At 39.8% G+C, this 17,301-nt stretch overlaps 1 protein-coding gene across 1 annotated transcript; it reads left to right on the top strand.

Annotated features, from left to right (window-relative positions):
- Positions 1 to 4,871: 4,871 nt before the first annotated feature.
- LOC111572821 (DNA-directed RNA polymerase III subunit RPC1-like) lies at positions 4,872 to 13,843 on the top strand. The gene is made up of 4 exons (XM_055010476.1): positions 4,872 to 5,043; positions 9,180 to 9,344; positions 10,446 to 10,577; positions 13,597 to 13,843. The coding sequence occupies exons 1-4, from the start codon at positions 5,038 to 5,040 to the stop codon at positions 13,774 to 13,776; spliced, it is 483 nt and encodes a 160-aa protein (XP_054866451.1). The 5' UTR covers positions 4,872 to 5,037; the 3' UTR covers positions 13,777 to 13,843.
- The last annotated feature ends 3,458 nt before the right edge of the window (positions 13,844 to 17,301 follow it).

Here is a 17,301-nt window from a genome sequence, read left to right as displayed (position 1 = left end):
TGTTGTATAGAGGGACTGGCTGGAATGACAAGGAGCTCAGTCTTGGAGAAGTTTAGTTGAAGGTGGGGTTTTTTTTTCCATCCATGCTGAGATATCTGCAAGTCATGATGAGACTGGGGGAGAGACCATGTGATTGTCCGGGGGGAACATCGTGAAAATATGGGTATCATCAGCATAGCAATGACATGAGAAACCATGGGGGTGGATTATTGCACCAAGTGGGGTTGGATATATTGAGAAGAGGAGGGGATCAAGCACTGACCCTCGAGGAACCCCTGTGGATAGGCTGTCCAGTTCAGGCACTTCTCCCCTCCAAGATACTCTGAAGTATCTTCTTGAGAGGTAGGACATGAACCAACAGAGGGCTGATCCTGAGATGCTGAGTACAGAGAGTATGGACAGGTATACAACTAAGAACTGGGAGCTCAGTATAAAAGCTTGGTTTGTATTTCATTCTGGTGTACAGTGGATGCTGCAACAACATTTATGCGGTTTAACCAAAAACTGAACAAAAGACATGACAAAATACATTATAGGGCAGCATTTCTGCAACATTAATATTTTTAAAAAAAAATCTCTCACATGTGCAATATGTATAATTCTGAATCCGTCCAAAATTGCATAAAATCGGTGAGTCTTGGAATACGAATACAATGTGTTGAACAGGAGACAAGGAGAATGAAGATCGAATAGAAGACACATAATGGCATCATGGTATCTGTTGATGTGTAAAAGTAATGCCTGGCGTCTAAAAATGGTTTCACTGCAGACGGATTTACAGTAACACAGTGACTCAAATATCATGATACTTTGCCTGATATGTCACATAAACAAAGATGCTGGAGTGAATCTTGTCCAGTGAAACCCAGAAAACTTCCCAGTGTCTTATTTTAACTACATCAAGAGGAATTTACTGTGTCCACTGTCATTGTGGTGTGTGTGTGTGTGCGTGTGTGTGTGTGTGTGTGTGTGTGTGTGTGTGTGTGTGTGTGTGTGTGTGTGTGTGTGTGTGTGTGTGTGTGTGTGTGTGTGTGCGTGCAGCTGTGCGGAGGGTAAATAAACAGAGGGAATCTCATCTGCTTCTCTCATTCCTGTCACTGAGTGGGACTGATGTGTGTGAAGGAATCAGGGTGGATATAACTCTCTTTGTTCTTGTTGTCAGCAGTTAACAGCTTGGTCTGTGGCTCAGTGTTTCACATGTGTCCCTCTCTAGCTCTGTGGGGGCATATGTGTGTGTATGTGTGTGCGTGTGTGTGTGAGAGAGACACTGGAGAAGGTTAGTGAACACAGTGAAACAGAAATGTGTAGTGTATGTGTGTTTGTCTGCGTACATTGCTTGTTGAGTGGTTTTATGTGTCCTTGTAATGAGAATAAAGAGTTTTTCTTGCATTTTGCTTTAGAGAGATGTCAGTAATTGTCATTGTCCTGCTGGAAGGTGGCAACTGGGTTTTCTCAGCTATTTACTGTTAGAGCACACCCTGTGTACTTTTTCAGTCAATTTTGTTTTTATTCAGCAACAGTGAATAACTGTGGTTTAGAAATAATGTGGCCTCATCCCATGACTAGTTTTGAGTCTGTTGATCATAAAGGAATGTGTTAATGATAAACAGGAGGGAATGTTAGAAGGTTTTTTTTATATTATCATTAATGATAATGGCTGCATAGTGGTGTAGTGGTTAGCAGTTTTGCCTTGCAGCGAGAAGATCCCTGGTTCGCGTCCCGGCTTTCCTGGGATCTTTCTGCATGGAGTTTGCATGTTCTCCCTGTGCATGCGTGGGTTCTCTCCGGGTACTCCGGCTTCCTCCCACAGTTCAAAAATATGCTGAGGTTAATTGATCATTCTAAATTGCCTGTAGGTGTGAATGTGAGAGTGCTTGTTTGTCTCTGTATGTGGTCCTGTGACAGACTGGCGACCTGTCTAGGGTGTCCCCTGCCTTTGCCCTAAGTCAGCTGGGATAGGCTTTTTCAGCCACATATGTTATTTGATTTTGTCATTCATTCAGTCAGCAGGTGAGTTTTTGTGAAGCCTAGTTCTGCTGTGTGTCAAAATGTCATGTCCTTTGATTATTGGTGCAGTGGATGAAGGAGCAGCATTACTGTGCAGAGAATTAAATATTTTTTGGGAGATTGTTATCAGACTGTGCATAGATGTTGTTGCATTTCTGGATAGTTGTCTTTTAGAGTGGTAGTGTTTTACATCACAGTTCATAATCTACATCCACAACCTAATCTGTCCTTACATTTGTGACATTACCAAGTGCAGTTATGCTCTGACATCCCAGCAGATATTGTGTGTTGCACTGTGGTTCTTTGCAAATGGAAGTTTTTCTATCAAATGTCTGAGATACAGAGCACTTCAGTAAGGCAACTGTGTGTAGGAGAGGCAGGAAAGTGTGCTTGACCTTGAAAGGGTTTTTAGTCATCTTTGTGGTTTTCCCTGGACATAAACCTGTCAGAGTCGTCAAGGAGGAGTTTCAGAGGATTGCAGATGAATGATGTAGAGATCTGTTAAATTAATGTTACATTATGTTCTGTTAATGACATCATGTTGCAATGTCAGATTGGGATTAGTAATTTTAATGTCTTTTAGGATTTGTTAGTGTGATTGGCTGCATAGATGGCACACACATCACCATCACAGTTGCCTCACATACTGAAGCTGATTATGTGAATAGGAAGTGCATTCACAGCATAAATGTGCAGGTAGGCTGCAGGTAGATTGAGTACAGTTTCAACATGTTAAAGGCTGCATTATAGTTCAACATGTGTTATTGTCTGCACTGTCAAGATCATATGTGGTGCTGCATATATTATTTCTAGTGTGGAGGTCAAGTGGTGTGGTTTTGTTCATGGCTTGAGGATTTGTGATGAGTTTAACTTGAGCAATAGACTGCAATGTGCTAAGCTGCCTAAAGATTTTAACAATATGATTGACTTGTCTATGTTCTTCAATATACCCTAATGTATCTAGTGTACATTACAGGAGAGTTTGATGGTCTTTTGGTGGGTGATAGAGGTTAGCATGTCAAGCCAGAGTGATGATCTTCTAATTTGACCCTCAACAGAACTTCAACCAGGCTCATTGTAGGACAAGAGCACAGGTGTAGATGATCACAGGCTTGGTGAAAGCTCATTTATAGTGTCTATGTCAGTTCAGGGTCATTCTTGAGAGGGCCTGTGATATTCTTGTGGCCCGTGTTGTTTTTCCTTGTATTGCTGCAATTAGAGGAGAGCAACACCTTGCTGTTTAATTTGAAGATGTAGATGATGAGCTTTTTCTTTATTTCATACAAATGAATGAGCTAGTTTAGTTTTTCCAATAGTTTACACAGTTCAAGTGTGAACACGCAGCCATGTCTGAGTTGTGTTGCAGTGTTTATATTTTGTAGATGTGGCCTTGTAATGTGATTATTCCACTCTAGCTGTAAATTTCTGTATATATTGTTTTATTTAATTTTGCTCTTTCATTTTTCTTCCTGTTCCTCTTTCTATAGTTTCTTTATTTTTTATTACCCTCTTCCATATTCCTAGTGTGACACCAACAGCCGAAACCAAATTCCTTGCATGTTGTGTACTTACTAAAGCTGATTCTGATCACTTTTCTGTCTTTGGTCTAGGCAAGAGGAAAAGGTGCAACAGAAAATTGGACCTTCCAAGCGTACTTGTGGAGATGCAGGCCGAGAAGGAGCGGAACCGTGCCCAGCATGATGAGAACATCTGGTTGATCCTCAGCGAGGCAAGAGAGAATGAAGCGGCCTTGCAGCGGGAGGAGATGGCCCAGAATGCTGCCTTCAACCAGTCATTCCTGGCTGTGCTGGGGCAGCTGGTGCAGGCAGTGCTGGGTGTACTGGGGCAGCTGGTGCAGGCAGTGGGCAGCCAGCGAGTCCACCTCCCAGAGACTTGAGATTTAGTTGTATATAGTTTTACTTTTAGCCCTCCACTGTAGGAGAGGCCCACCACAGTTTGTACTTTGCACATTGTAAATAGTTTTGATTTTGCTGCTGACTAATAAACTATTTTGTGACTTATGTGATTGCATCATAACTTTGTGTTGTGCTGTTGTGTTTGATTATTGTAAGTTTTGGAAGACCTTATCATCAGACTGACATTTTGCTATGTATACTGACAAACATGTTTGAATCTCTGTGCCACGCAACAAAATTACAAAGTTCCACTGCTTACCAAATTCTCATTTTTTTAAATACAGGGGGTTTATGATTCTCTTTGAGCTATTTCCTGTCATAACTGCTGCACTCACAACTCACTTGGAGAAAATCAGACACCATAAAATTTGGAGTTGTTTTGAAAGTTAGAACTTTTGGGCAAAGCATCAGCGAGCTCTCAAGTTGTTTTGTCTGGAAATGAATTAAATGCTCATCATGAGGCTTTTCTGACCCTTATTCTACCAACTAAAGACAATATGAACCAAACACACAGTAATAATGTTTGCAGCTTAAAAGGTTTATCTCAATCATGAAATTATATTATTTTTGTATTTATTCATTTAAATTGTGCAGGCAGGATTAATGAAGCAGACAAAAAATGTCTGTTGAAATCCTGTTTTGAACAGTGATGCTGAGTTTGGACACGTCAGCTGCTTATATTAATAATATATATATTTTTAAAACATTCATATGGATTGTGTCAGATAATTTTGGGGCCCCACACACATCAGAGGTGATGGAAACTGCTGCACATACATGGAAAAAAGAAATGTACAGTGTAGATCATTCATTTAACTGCGTATCAACATTTTCCACGCACAGGCCCGTGCGTGTTCTATTGGAAGCCATGGCAACAGCACATGATGAGCCTATAAAAGGCCTGCAGACCTTCCATCGTTCTCTTTTGCACTTGGACGTCTTCGTGATCGTTTGGCAAAAGGACCCGAAAGCTGGATAGCTGAGCTCGAAAGCTTGTTGGAAACTAACTTTTTGACGGAAAAACTCATCGGACACCCGGAGGAAGTTAAAGAAGAAGAAGAAAGACGAAGACAGCAGCAGTCGGAGAGAAGCAGCACCTGTCCAGACAGACACCATGGAGGTAGGAACATTTAACTCGTGATTTTTCTGTTTAGTTCATTAAATGACCTCTTTTCAGTACAAAAATGGAAGTTTCGTATGTAACAGAATTTCATGTCCCGTTTGAAAAACAGAATTTGTGTGATAGTGAGGTTTTCTGGGTGTAACACTGTTCAATTTTACTGTAAAAATGGTAAGTTTATTTGTGTAGCACGATTCACACACAAAGCAATTCAAGATGCTCTACAGTGGCAAAGAAATACATTCAGAAAAATGATTTAAATGTAGACATACATTAAAATCATAGAAATAAAATATAAAAGTAGACATCGAGATAACAAAAGTGCATTAAAAGACAAGAAAATAGATTGAGCATCGAAAAGAAAGCTGCAGTGAACAATATGATTTAAAAGGTCGCTTATAATGCTGTTATGATTTGCTAAAATAGTTGTTTTTATTTATTAGGGGCATTAATTAGTCAAAATGAGCTTAAATGTGTAGAAACAAGATGGCGTCTGCATCATTTTTCATAAAAAGCTCAAATCTGTACTTTTGGTAACCATGGAGACGATGGAACTATTAGGAGAAGTTAGGAGGAGACGTCACGTCGTCAGAACGTGCAGGTTAAAACGATGCAGCTGAGTTTGAAGATGTTCAGAGCAGATCCTGTTTATAAATGAATGTTAAGGTGTTGTTTAAAACTCACCGTCAGATTTGTGTTGTTCTGAACTCAGAGCTGAAGTGAACTCAGCGTCTGACTGTTAGAAACTGTGGAATCTGTCATGTAAACTCCACCTGTTGTTATTTCATCAGTCTGAAATGTGTTTTCACTCATTGTTGTTTTATTATTCAATTTACATTTCACTCCGAGTCAGACAGAGAGCTGTTTTGTTGGTTTATTATACAACTGTGAGTGACTGTATGTGCGCGTCCTGCGTCAAGGCGCCACGGTCTCCTCACAACTCTTTACAACTTCTAACATACACTCTAAGAAATTTCCCTGTAAATTTACAGTAAAGAGCTGGCAGCTAAAGTTGCCAGCAGCGCACTGTTATTTTACAGTAATCCTACCGTATTCTAAAACAACAGTTTTTTACTGTAAAAAATATTACGGTATTATGCTGTTTAGAGAGCTATTTCCTGGGGCTTTCAAAATGAAAGCCCCAGGAAATCGCATAGCATAGAAATGACTCAGACAAGAGATGACTTTTCAACATTAAGCTTTTATTAAAGCCAATTCTGTATCAAACATAGTTCAAAAACTGACTTATTTAACCCATTCAATTTCAGTAACATACAATCATTTCCTCATGCTGAACAGGTTCTCATTGTGCATGTTCTAGTTCAGGTACACTGAGTTTGATTGAACACATTCAGCAGCTAACAAATGTCAAGTAATTCAAGTCTTGTAAAATAAAATCTATAAAAACAGTTAATGATGTTTAACAGGTTGTCAACAATCAGTTTAAAAATTGCATATAATATTTCAGGAACCCTGCCTTCAGAATCAGTCATTCATAACTCATGATCATGTTCAATAAACACCAAGTCAAGGAACAAACCTGGAACTGAAGTATTTTATACTGAACCCAACACAATAATGAGATGTGTTACCTTAAAATGACAACATGAACATCTGGTTGCAAACTGGGCTTTTGCTTTGTGAAAGTGAGGTTCTGTGTGGAGAGGTGCTGTGGGTTTACATGAAGTCCCACACAGAGTCCATGAGTCTTTTTATAAAGGAGGCTACATGTGGATTTACAGTAGATGTCTTTTTCTGGAGCAGCTTCCTGACCTCTGGAACATCACCTTCTCCTGGCTGGCCTTTGTTCCCCTCTCAGGGTTAATAACAAGAAAGAACCTACAACGAAATGACAAAGAAAGAGTATATTAGGTGTGGTAGGCAAACATCCCTTGAACATAATATAGAACTCTGTCACATTCATCAACAAAAAAAAACAAACAGGAAACTCAAATTATTAAGCAAAACAGAGGGTTGCACTTAAAACAGCTATTTAGTTCAATACACATTTAAATCTAATTTTTGCAGCCGTTTGCATAACAAGCAAGTTTACCTTTCCTAAGTGGAGAGAAAAGCAACAGGACACACCCTACAAACCTTTTTAAAACTTGAAATTACCCAAATGGTGGAATGCAGACAAGTACATGTGGAGATGTAATAACAGATCAGTGGAGCATCACATTGGATATTTGATGGAAAATTACACAAAAGACAGAGATAGCTAACCTAACCTAGCTGGATCTGATTGCTTAGAAATTCATTTTCCTGGTCTGGTTTAAAAGAAAGACCCAAAGTTTTGTCCACTCTGCAGCCAAAGGGGAGGATGCTAGCTGCTAGCTAGCTAGCTTCTAGCTAACAGTGTGGGAAACGTTAGCATTCATGCTAGCTGCTAACTAACAGTGTGGGAAACGTTAGCATTCATGCTAGCTGCTAGCTAACTGTGTGGGAAAACGTTAGCATTCATGCTAGCGACTCGTGGCTAACACCAAGCAGTAACTAACTGGCTGTGTTTATGTTACTGTCACAGAATAAAACATAAATAGACTGACAGAATTAAAAGTAAGGCTGACTTTTTAATAATCACAGTTACCTTGTTAAGTGAACCGGAGCAGGATGGATCAGCTACAGATGGTCCCTGCAGGTCTGAGCCGGCCCGAAAATCGTCGTCCTCAGTTCTTCCTTTTCTCCACATCTTCCCTCAGTAATGAGTAAAATCACTGATACATACTATTTTAAACCTATTTCGTCACTTCTTTGTGTTGGCTGTTTGCTAAATGCGGTGATGTGCAGGAAGATTTGCCGAGACGAGTAACGGTCGGACTGCAGCAACAGTCACACTCAAATCAACCCAAACCAGAAAAATACTGTAATCTGCTGTAAGATTGTATGGTAGCTTGCTGTTAATATTTTGTTCTTGAAAAACACGTGAATTTACAGTATTCAGCTGTATTTACAAAGAACGGTATATTACTGTACAAAATATGCTGTATTTTTACAGCAATTTGTTACAATGTGGAGATTCATTGAAAAAAAACTAAATCTTACTATAAAACTGTTTACAGAAGCTCACGCTTGTTTATTAATTTCGGATGAGGCCTGTTGTTGGATGCGCATAATATGGTGAGGGTAGCCAAGGGTCAGCGTGCGTAATTACGCACGCGGTTTTGCGCGCTGCAGCTGGTCGGTGTATCAGTGTTTTATGGTGGTGATGGAGAATGTGGCATCATCTTGTAAACACTCTCTGTGGATCACTGAAGGCCCTCAGAGCCTCTTTTCAAACTTTCTGATACTTTTCCAATGCGTGATAAGAAAAGCACTAGGGGCTTTGTTTGCATATTTTTTGTTCATCCTTCAGGTAAATGCAGAAACAGTGCGTTATTCCATCTGCATGTCTAAACTACGAGTCAAACCTGGAGACATTGCTGTGCACGGCGAGGCGGTGGTGTGTGTGTCTCCACGAGAAAACAACAAAAGCTTCATGTACTATGTGCTGCAGTCATTAAAAGAAGAACTTCCTAAGGTGATAATCTGATGTGACAGTTAAAAATAAAGTTAAAAAACTGATTTCTGTGCATACCGGCTTTATTTTTTCTAAACCTGAAACGCACACTTTCACCAAAATAAATATTATAGCTGCTATTTTCTTAAAAGGCTGCTGACCTCTAGAAAAGGTAAGTCTAGAAAATGCAACCAACTTTGTGTGTCTGCCCTTTTGTGATAAACAGGTGGTTTGCAGTGCAGTTATATGACTGAAAACAGCTGCTGCCAGAAAGAGTCTGCTGAGAGCAGTGAGAGTTTGCTTAAATGGTGAAATAATTGGCTGGAAAATCAAAATGACTAAGAAGCTGAAATGTTGGAACTAAAAAGTCAGGTTATAATTTTTGGGGGGTTTGTTAAAGCAACACCTTTCACATTTTATCATTCTATCTTTTGGATTATTTCTAAACCACAGTGCAGTAAGACAAATAAAATGGAAAAAAATATCTGTGTTGTTATGTTAATTTACGTAGTTCTCATAAATTGAGATATGATTCAAGTAAAGAACTACTTGTGTTCTGCTATGAAAAGGAAGCACAAAGCCCTGCATTAGTCACTGCTTTTTTTAATTAACACTGATGTCATTTCTCACTTCTTAGGTGGTGGTTCAAGGCATACCAGAGGTCGCCCGAGCAGTTATTCACATCGACGAACAGAGTGGCAAGAACAAGTACAAACTTCTGGTTGAGGGCGACAATCTGAGAGCTGTCATGGCAACTCACGGAGTGAATGGGAGTAGGACCACATCAAACAACACATACGAGGTAAGAGTCAGTGGAGAGTTAAAGCCAGTCGTGCTTTAGGTTGCTGTCTGTCTAAGCAGTATGCTAACCTGGATGTTTTCAATTTTTTTATAAAGCTTTTGCAAAATAATTTCTGGTTTTGTGTTGCAGTTTTTTTTCACTGCACTGCACAGAAATCTAAAATAGTTTACTTACACTGCTAACGAAGCACTGCTAACTGTGCGATAAACATGTTGCATTTCGAAAAAATTTTTGGAAAGCTTTTAGTGTGAAGCAGGATCGTTTCAGTTTGCATGTGATCACATACAAACGATGATTGTACAAACAGGAGCACAGGAGTGAGACTAAGCACTAACGAAGCAGACATTCTGGTTGAAGCTACAAAAGAACAGAGAGCTAAACGGCCCTTAAGGCTGACACACTGTCCCTCTGTAGTAGGTTGGATTTTTTTAATCCAGTTTAAGGTGTGATAAGTTGTGTTCAAGCGTTACTTATTTCCCTTGAGCGAAAGAGGTTTTCAAAAACTGGGATAGTCTTAAAATGAGAGGTATTTTCCAACATTGGTCTACAAGATTACATGAAGGTGATTTATAGCAGGACAGTTGTATTGAGTCAGGAGTCTGCAGAATACAGATCTGCATTCTACAACGCCAAACAGCTTTACCAGTTGTAGAATGACCACTATTGTTCTGCAGAGGTTTCTGTTTGGCTCTATTTGGCCTGGTTTATGGTCTCTCAGGAGTATCTAGTCCCTTAGACTGTCCCAGCTTGAAGCCCAGTGCAGGTTACTTACTGTCAAAGGAAGAAAATGATTTTAATGTTTGTGGGTGGAAGCTGATAGCTTGATTTAGATTAGGTAAAGGTGAATGTGTATGTGATGATGATTTCACATCTCTCCTATAAAAAATAGTAATTAATCTTGAACTTAGGTCAAGTCGTTATTTATACAGCACCTTTAAGATAATGGCTGTTGAGCCAAAGTGCCAGAGACGTTAGATGGCAGATTAAGACCCTACATCATAAGAGAAAATACCATGTGATTGATTTATTTGTGGATCCAGCCTCAAGACTAATGTCAGAATGTTTTTTCTTCTTTACAAGCTGCTCTGTGTCTTTGTTCAGGTTGAGAGGACTTTGGGTATTGAGGCTGCAAGATCCACCATCATCAATGAGGTTCAGTACACCATGGTCAACCACGGAATGAGCATCGACCGGCGTCACGTCATGCTTCTTGCTGATCTTATGTCCTATAAGGTATGAAACATTGCTCTCTCTCCCTGTGTGCGTTCATGAGTGTGTGTGTGTGTGTGTGTGTGTGCGCACACACACTCACTACCGGTCAAAAGTTTTAGAACACCTAAATGTTTCCAGTTCTGTATTGGAAAGTATGCATGTTCATGTCTCATTGTACTCTGAAATGAAAGCATAGAACACATAAACAAATGATGTTCAAAAAAACCTATTTAGAAACCAAAATGTATTCTAAACTATTGACTCATCAAAGTAGCCGCCTTTGCCAGATACAACAGCTGAACACACTCGTGGCATTCTTTCCACAATAGAAATCAAATATTCTTCAGAAAGTTCTTCCCAACCCTGTTGCAGAAGTTCCCATAAATGTTCCCATAAAGGTTGTTTTATTTTCACTCTTCTGTCCAATTCATCCCAAACCAGCTCCATGGGGTTGAAGTCTGGAGACTGTGCTGACACTCCATGTTTTCAAGCTCATCGTCTGGTTCTTTGTTCCTAAAGTAGTTCTGGCAGAGCGTGGACTGATGTTCTGGGTCATTATCTTGCTGTAGGATAAACCCCTGACCAGAGGGTTCTGCATGGTGCTGCAGAATGCTGTGGTAGCTGTTTAGGTTAGGGGTGTGGAAAACAGATCCTTTAATAATGACTGGACTGAAAAGTAGGCATTTATCACGCCAACCTTCCGAAATGCGTCACCTGTATGCCTCATTTGCAACGAAACTGTTGCTGTTGCAAAAGAATATAATCTGTACCGTCACCACAACACTAAACATACAAATTTCAAGGATTCATATCCTGAGCAGTCAGAGGCCCGTCAGAGAAAAATGGCCACATTGAAATCTGCCTGCACCCGTGCAAATGGCATTATTACTCGAACTTTAACTGATCAAGAGAGAGTAAGGTGTGCATCTCTGCAGGCTGCCTGGGTGCTTTGCAAACATAACCAGCCTTTCACGGAAAGTGAGCTTTTAAAGGAGAGCATGGTCACCGTTCTGGAGGAACGGTGCCCCCGACAAATCCATGGACAGAGTTATTGCATCTGTCAAACAAATGCCTCTCTCTGCTTCAACTGCTGCACGTCGTGTCCACGTCTTGGCAGAGCATGTCCAGCCAGCTGTCATTGACGGGATCAAGGAAGCCAAATACATTTCACTGGCTATTGATGAGTCCACTGACAACACGGATATTTCACAGTTGTGCGTTTTTGTCAGATACTTTGATGGCAAAGATTTCCGAGAGGAGCTGCTGGCATTGCTGGAGGACAACACCACAATTCTCCACAAACGCTGTGAAAATGATGCCGTTGGACGAGGCGTCCATTCAGAGCGAGCTGGCTGAAATCCAGGCTGCTCTCCATGGTGCTGAAAGCCTGAGCGCATTCTGGATGTCTTGTCCCGAGGACTATGGCACATTGAAGACGCTGGCTGTGTATGTGCTCACCATGTTGGGTTCAACCTACACCTGCGAGGCTGCGTTCTCCAAGATGAACTCGACAAAAACACACGAGAGGAACCGACTGTCAAACCAGTCTTTGGAGGACTGTTTGCACATAAGTCTGACAGCGGCCAAGCCTGATGTGAAAAAGTTGGTGTCAGAGGGGAAATATAAGTTCAGCCATTAAGCAGTGTGAGGAGCCCATTTCAGCCTTGTGATTTGAAATCGCTATAGCCCACTTAACGTTTTATTTGATGTGCGAACATTATTTGTGACCTGTTTTGTTCTGGTACCAGGTTAGTATTTATTTACCATGCTATTTTAAGTTATGCCAGTTGGTTTTTCCTCCTTTTTTTGTCCTGAGAAGTCTACTAGTTTGAAGCTTGTTGTTGAGACTTTGAAATAAAAACCAAATGTTAAGTAAGGGCATGAGGAAAAGTTATGTTAAAAAAAAGAACTGTGTGAAACAATAAATGTTAAACAGTGCAGCGAGTCTGTCCTCATTTCGGAATGTAGCCTAAATAGAGTCATAAATGGTGGGGATTACTGATAGTTAAGAGTCTCAGTTATTGTTGTTTTCAGTTGCTTTAATAGTGTGGACCACATGATATTTTCTCTTTGATCCTCACAATTTTGGAATCCAGTCGGGGCCGGATTGGACGGTTCGGCGGGCCGGATTCGGCCCGCGGGCCGCCAGTTGATGATCACTGCTCTATATAGTTAGCCCTCCTATTACTTTTGGGGTCAGTTTGACTCCATTCAATCTTTAAAGTCTCTAAATAAATGATTGACGTTTTTTTTTTTTTTTTTTGCTTCATATTTAATGACGTTTCTTAATTTGATGAGGACGACTGGGTAAACATAAAATGAACATGATGATATGTTTTCAATGTCCTGTACACATATTATACGCATCGGTGTCCTCTGTTTTAGCTGTATAAAACAGCTATCAACATTTTACACACATTTGTGTTGGTTATTTTGGATGATATTGAGGTCAGCACAATATGCACTTCTATAATCTTCCAAATGCTTCAAGGCCTTGCTGTAACACCCGTATGGCTCAACGTGTTACGCGGGTGACGCATGTACAGAGCTGGCCCCCGACGCAGCGGCCCGGGTTCGATTCCCGCTCGCGGCCCTTTGCTGCATGTCTTCCCCCAACTCTTCTCCCCTGTTTCCTGTCTCTATCTCACTGTGCCTAAATAAAGCCGATAGAAGGCCAAAAAAAATAGCGTAAAAAAGATTTGAATTTACTTTTGTAAATTTTACTTTGTTGTTAGTAAGTTGCTGCCACTTACAGCAGTGTTGACAGGCTTTTTTGAGAAAATGCAGTCATAGTCTGTTCATCACACCCGTGTTTAATTTGAATAAAGGATAAAAGAAGCACTGTAATGCTTTGTATTTCTTGTTCCCATTTTACGCTCTGAACATAATGAACCATGATCTCAAAGCTGAGTGTGTGTGTGCCCAACAGTGATTTTTGTGTACTGCTACACCCTTACCTCTTCCTGTGTAATTCAGTAGCATTTGCCATTTATTGTCCTCTTGCACTGCTGTGACTGACACTTTGTTTTTTGCTCCATAGGACCAGACCTGCTGGGATCTGTACAGATGTCTCATGAGGGTGGGAGTGGTTTCAGTAAAGGAGAGCTGGATCAGTCTACAAACACATTGTTGTAACCAGTGTGGGAAATCTTTCAGGCAGTCAAGTTATTTGAAACGTCATATGCTCATCCACACTGAAGAAATTAGTTTTTTACTGTGATATTTCCTCATGTTTGACAAAGTGGTTATTATCTTAACTGTGAAATAAAAGCCCTCCTTAAACATTATTTAATGTAGTCTCTTTTTCAAAAGAGGCCTGAGAACAACAGACATTCCAATAAACTACCCTTAGTTAGTAAACTGAAACTAAATCAATGGTATTTTTAACTATTGTAACCAAACCTCCACTGCCATATTAGAACAGGATATGCTTTTATTTCTAAAACATTGCCAATGATTTTGACAAATCATTCTGTGGTTTTATTTGAGAAAGTTGTTGCCCCAGCATTGTCCTACAGGGGGCAGTTGTTTTAAAACTACATTTGTCTTCCATGTGTCACCATTTGCTTGCATATTTCATAAACATCACAATCACTAATTTCCAACTCTATACTGATGATATTTTCCTGGTTTTCTTAGGTGGCTGGAGATGGATTTTTGCATCCCTACCCTGATTTTCATTATCGAGGCTCGCTTTTTTCCCTAACATTCTCCCACAACGGGAGTGTTTGACCTTTAAAGTCACGGTTTCTTCTACTGACCGGCACCTTTGTGATTAATCCTTGCAGCTCTACTGCATGATCTACTGTTTGCTTTACCCCGTTAGTCATTCTCTAATAACACTGCAGTTTCTGCTGCTACTGGTTTTCAACAAATTCCAGGAGAAGAACATACATTACTCCCATTCACGTCTCCCTGTGATTTACTATTGATTTAGCTGATTTAGCTTTAAAGCACAGCATGCTCCCCTTCTGTCTTCCGTTAGGCTCTGCTAAGCCTCCTGCTGCTGAAGCTTCTTACCTGAGCATTGGTTCGGAAAAATAAGTAAATAAAGTCCAAGGACTCCCCTATGTGGGCCCCTCAAAATTGTTCATTATCACTCCCTGTTTTACCTCTACAATTTTTTTTGTCATGTTTTTTAACGGTTTATTCAGTGTTATTGTATAACTTTGTTTTTCAAAGCAGTGTCAATGTTTTAAAGCGTTATACCCATGGGAGATGACTTTTAATATGTGTTTTTCATCCCACCAAACAGAGGTGGGATATTTGTATGCATTGCACTTATCAGCCAGGAATAGAGCTAAAGATGAAATAACCCAGGTTTGACTCCTCTCTCAGTAAAAAGTATTTTTCTGTACAAACTGTCTCTTAATGTTAAATGAACGCATTTAACTTGCATATGAACTGTTCCATCAGTCGCTTTGGTTTGACATCAAACAAACAGTTTATTGGCATTTCAAAAAGAATGCATCCTTTTCCATTTGACAAACAAAGGAAGTTTTTCTCTCAGCAAAATATAGGCTTTGTTATAATAATAATAATAATAATAATAATAATAATAATAATAATAATAATAATAATAATAATAAAACAAAAAAAACCAAGGAGGACAAGCACAAATTCTTTGGACTTGCTTGGTAACCAACTACAGAGCAGGTGGTGGGATAGTAGGCTGAAGCCTGGAGGCTGAAATCACCAAACTGTGGGCAGAAAAAAACACATGCGCTGAAAGCTATCCAGACCTCATGACGGGGACATACTTAACGTAATTCAAAAAACTAACAAAAACAAGGAGTGAGCTAGAATAACAGAAATGTTAGCATGCTATTCTAATGTAGCAAGCTACAGGACCGATTCAGGGCATTAACTTACTGTTTACATGCTGCCAACAACATGGACTGCACTCACACTTTGCTGAATGATTTTGTGGAGGTTGATCAGAACAATTTGATGCCTCATCTCATTTCCCAGTTTGTACGTCCGCAATCTGAGGAGTCAAGGCAACAGGCATTTCATTTAAATGAAACATCTTTGCCCTGGAGCCGTTGTTTTAATGTGGCATCAGTTAAACACAACGCAGCTGCATCATCTGTCTATTGTTTTGCTATAATATACCCCTGTTATACATTATACTATTTTAAGATCCCTGTCAGGAGCAGAAAAGTGTTCATGATAACTTACAATACATAATTACTCATAATTCAATTCACAATGTGGCAACATGTAACAAGAACGTACAGATGATATCCTTTCATTATTTAGCAAACACTGGCAGTGAAGGATAAAAGGCATAACATACAAAAGAGTACTATACAAACAAAGAGTGACAAGTATTCTGGTGAGATGAGCCTAGAGCCAGAAATAGTGTGCATGATAACTGTCTTCCATTCAGTTAAGTGTTGAGTTGAATATGAAAAGGCTGTTATAGGAGTATGTTTTGTTCAGCTTATTAAAACTCATCTTGGTCAAACACACATCCAGCTCTCAGGCTTTTCTGCCTATTTCTTGCATTGTTTTAATTCCTGATTCCCTTTGAATATAAAGATAACAGCACGATCTCTAGGTTTAAACTAATCTACACCGATGTCCAGGCAGTAGTCTGTGTTTTTTAGCCATGCATTCAATACGATTCTATGGATTAAAATGTTGCTCTTTCAGTCGCTCCATTTTGGTCTTGTCTGAAATCCCATTGGATAGATTGTCCAGTGAAATTTTGTAAAAGCATTTACGGTTCCCAGAGGATGATTCCAAAAAAACTGTGGTGATTCTTTGTGCCAACAGTAGTTTGGAAAATTGGCCTCTGAATGAAATAAGCTTGGGCAAACCTAAGCTTCCATGTAGCTCCATCATCAAAGTAAAATGTGAATTTCTCAAATACTTATATGTTAAGAACTTTGAGTGTTTTGACAAAAATATGGCAAATTATGAGGACAAAAATATTTAAATCTGAATACAAACTGGCACTGTATTGAACCATCAAAAACAAATGTAGAAAATATATGATCTGTCATTTCTAGGACACGCCAACAACCATGCGAAATGTCAGGGTAAGCTTATTATCATGCTGATGTTAGTATGTACAGTAGTGATGAAAAGCTTACATACACTTGTAAAGACCGTGCATATTGTGGCAATCTTGAATTTTCAGTGACTGCTATAGCTCTTAATTTTCTATGCTGGAATGAACGAAGCACGTGTCTTTGTCCCAAAAAACATTCATGCATGTTGGTTCTTTTTTTTTTTTTTTTTTTTAAAGTTATTTTTTTGGCCTTTTTGTCGGCTTTTTATTAGATAGGCGTAGTGAGAGAGAGACAGGAAACAGGGGAGAAGAGTCGGGGGAAGACATGCAACAAAGGGCCGCGAACGGGAATCGAACCCGGGCCAGCTGCGTCGGGGGCCAGCTCTGTACATGGGTCGCCCACTCAACGCGTTGAGCTATACGGGCGCCCATGCATGTTGGTTCTTGTGGATGATTATCTCCACATTCTTCAGGAAAACCTCAGATCATCAGCCAGAAGGAGTCTTGGATGGAGTTAAGTGATCCAACAAGACAATGACCAAAAACATGGTAAAGGAATGGTTAAATCAGGCAAGAATTAAGGTTTTAGACTGGTTTTAACTGCTGACTTTAACCCCATTGAGAACCTGTGGACTGTGCTGAAGAAACAAGTTTTTTCTTCTTTGCATTTAGCCACACTTTAATCTGTGATTAAAACTTTCTACTGTGTCTCTCTGCTTCCTGACT

This window comes from Amphiprion ocellaris, chromosome 5, assembly GCF_022539595.1.
Source record: "Amphiprion ocellaris isolate individual 3 ecotype Okinawa chromosome 5, ASM2253959v1, whole genome shotgun sequence".
NCBI lineage: Eukaryota > Metazoa > Chordata > Actinopteri > Pomacentridae > Amphiprion > Amphiprion ocellaris.
Note: the sequence above shows the minus strand (reverse complement) of the source record. Positions and strands in the feature narration are given on the sequence as shown.

What these genes read in the sequence shown, in the direction of transcription:
- LOC111572821 (XM_055010476.1), top strand. An exon ending in CATCAAACAACACATACGAG is followed by an intron (nt 9,345 to 10,445) that starts GTAAGAGTCAGT and finishes GTCTTTGTTCAG; the next exon opens with GTTGAGAGGACTTTGGGTAT. An exon ending in CTGATCTTATGTCCTATAAG is followed by an intron (nt 10,578 to 13,596) that starts GTATGAAACATT and finishes TTTGCTCCATAG; the next exon opens with GACCAGACCTGCTGGGATCT.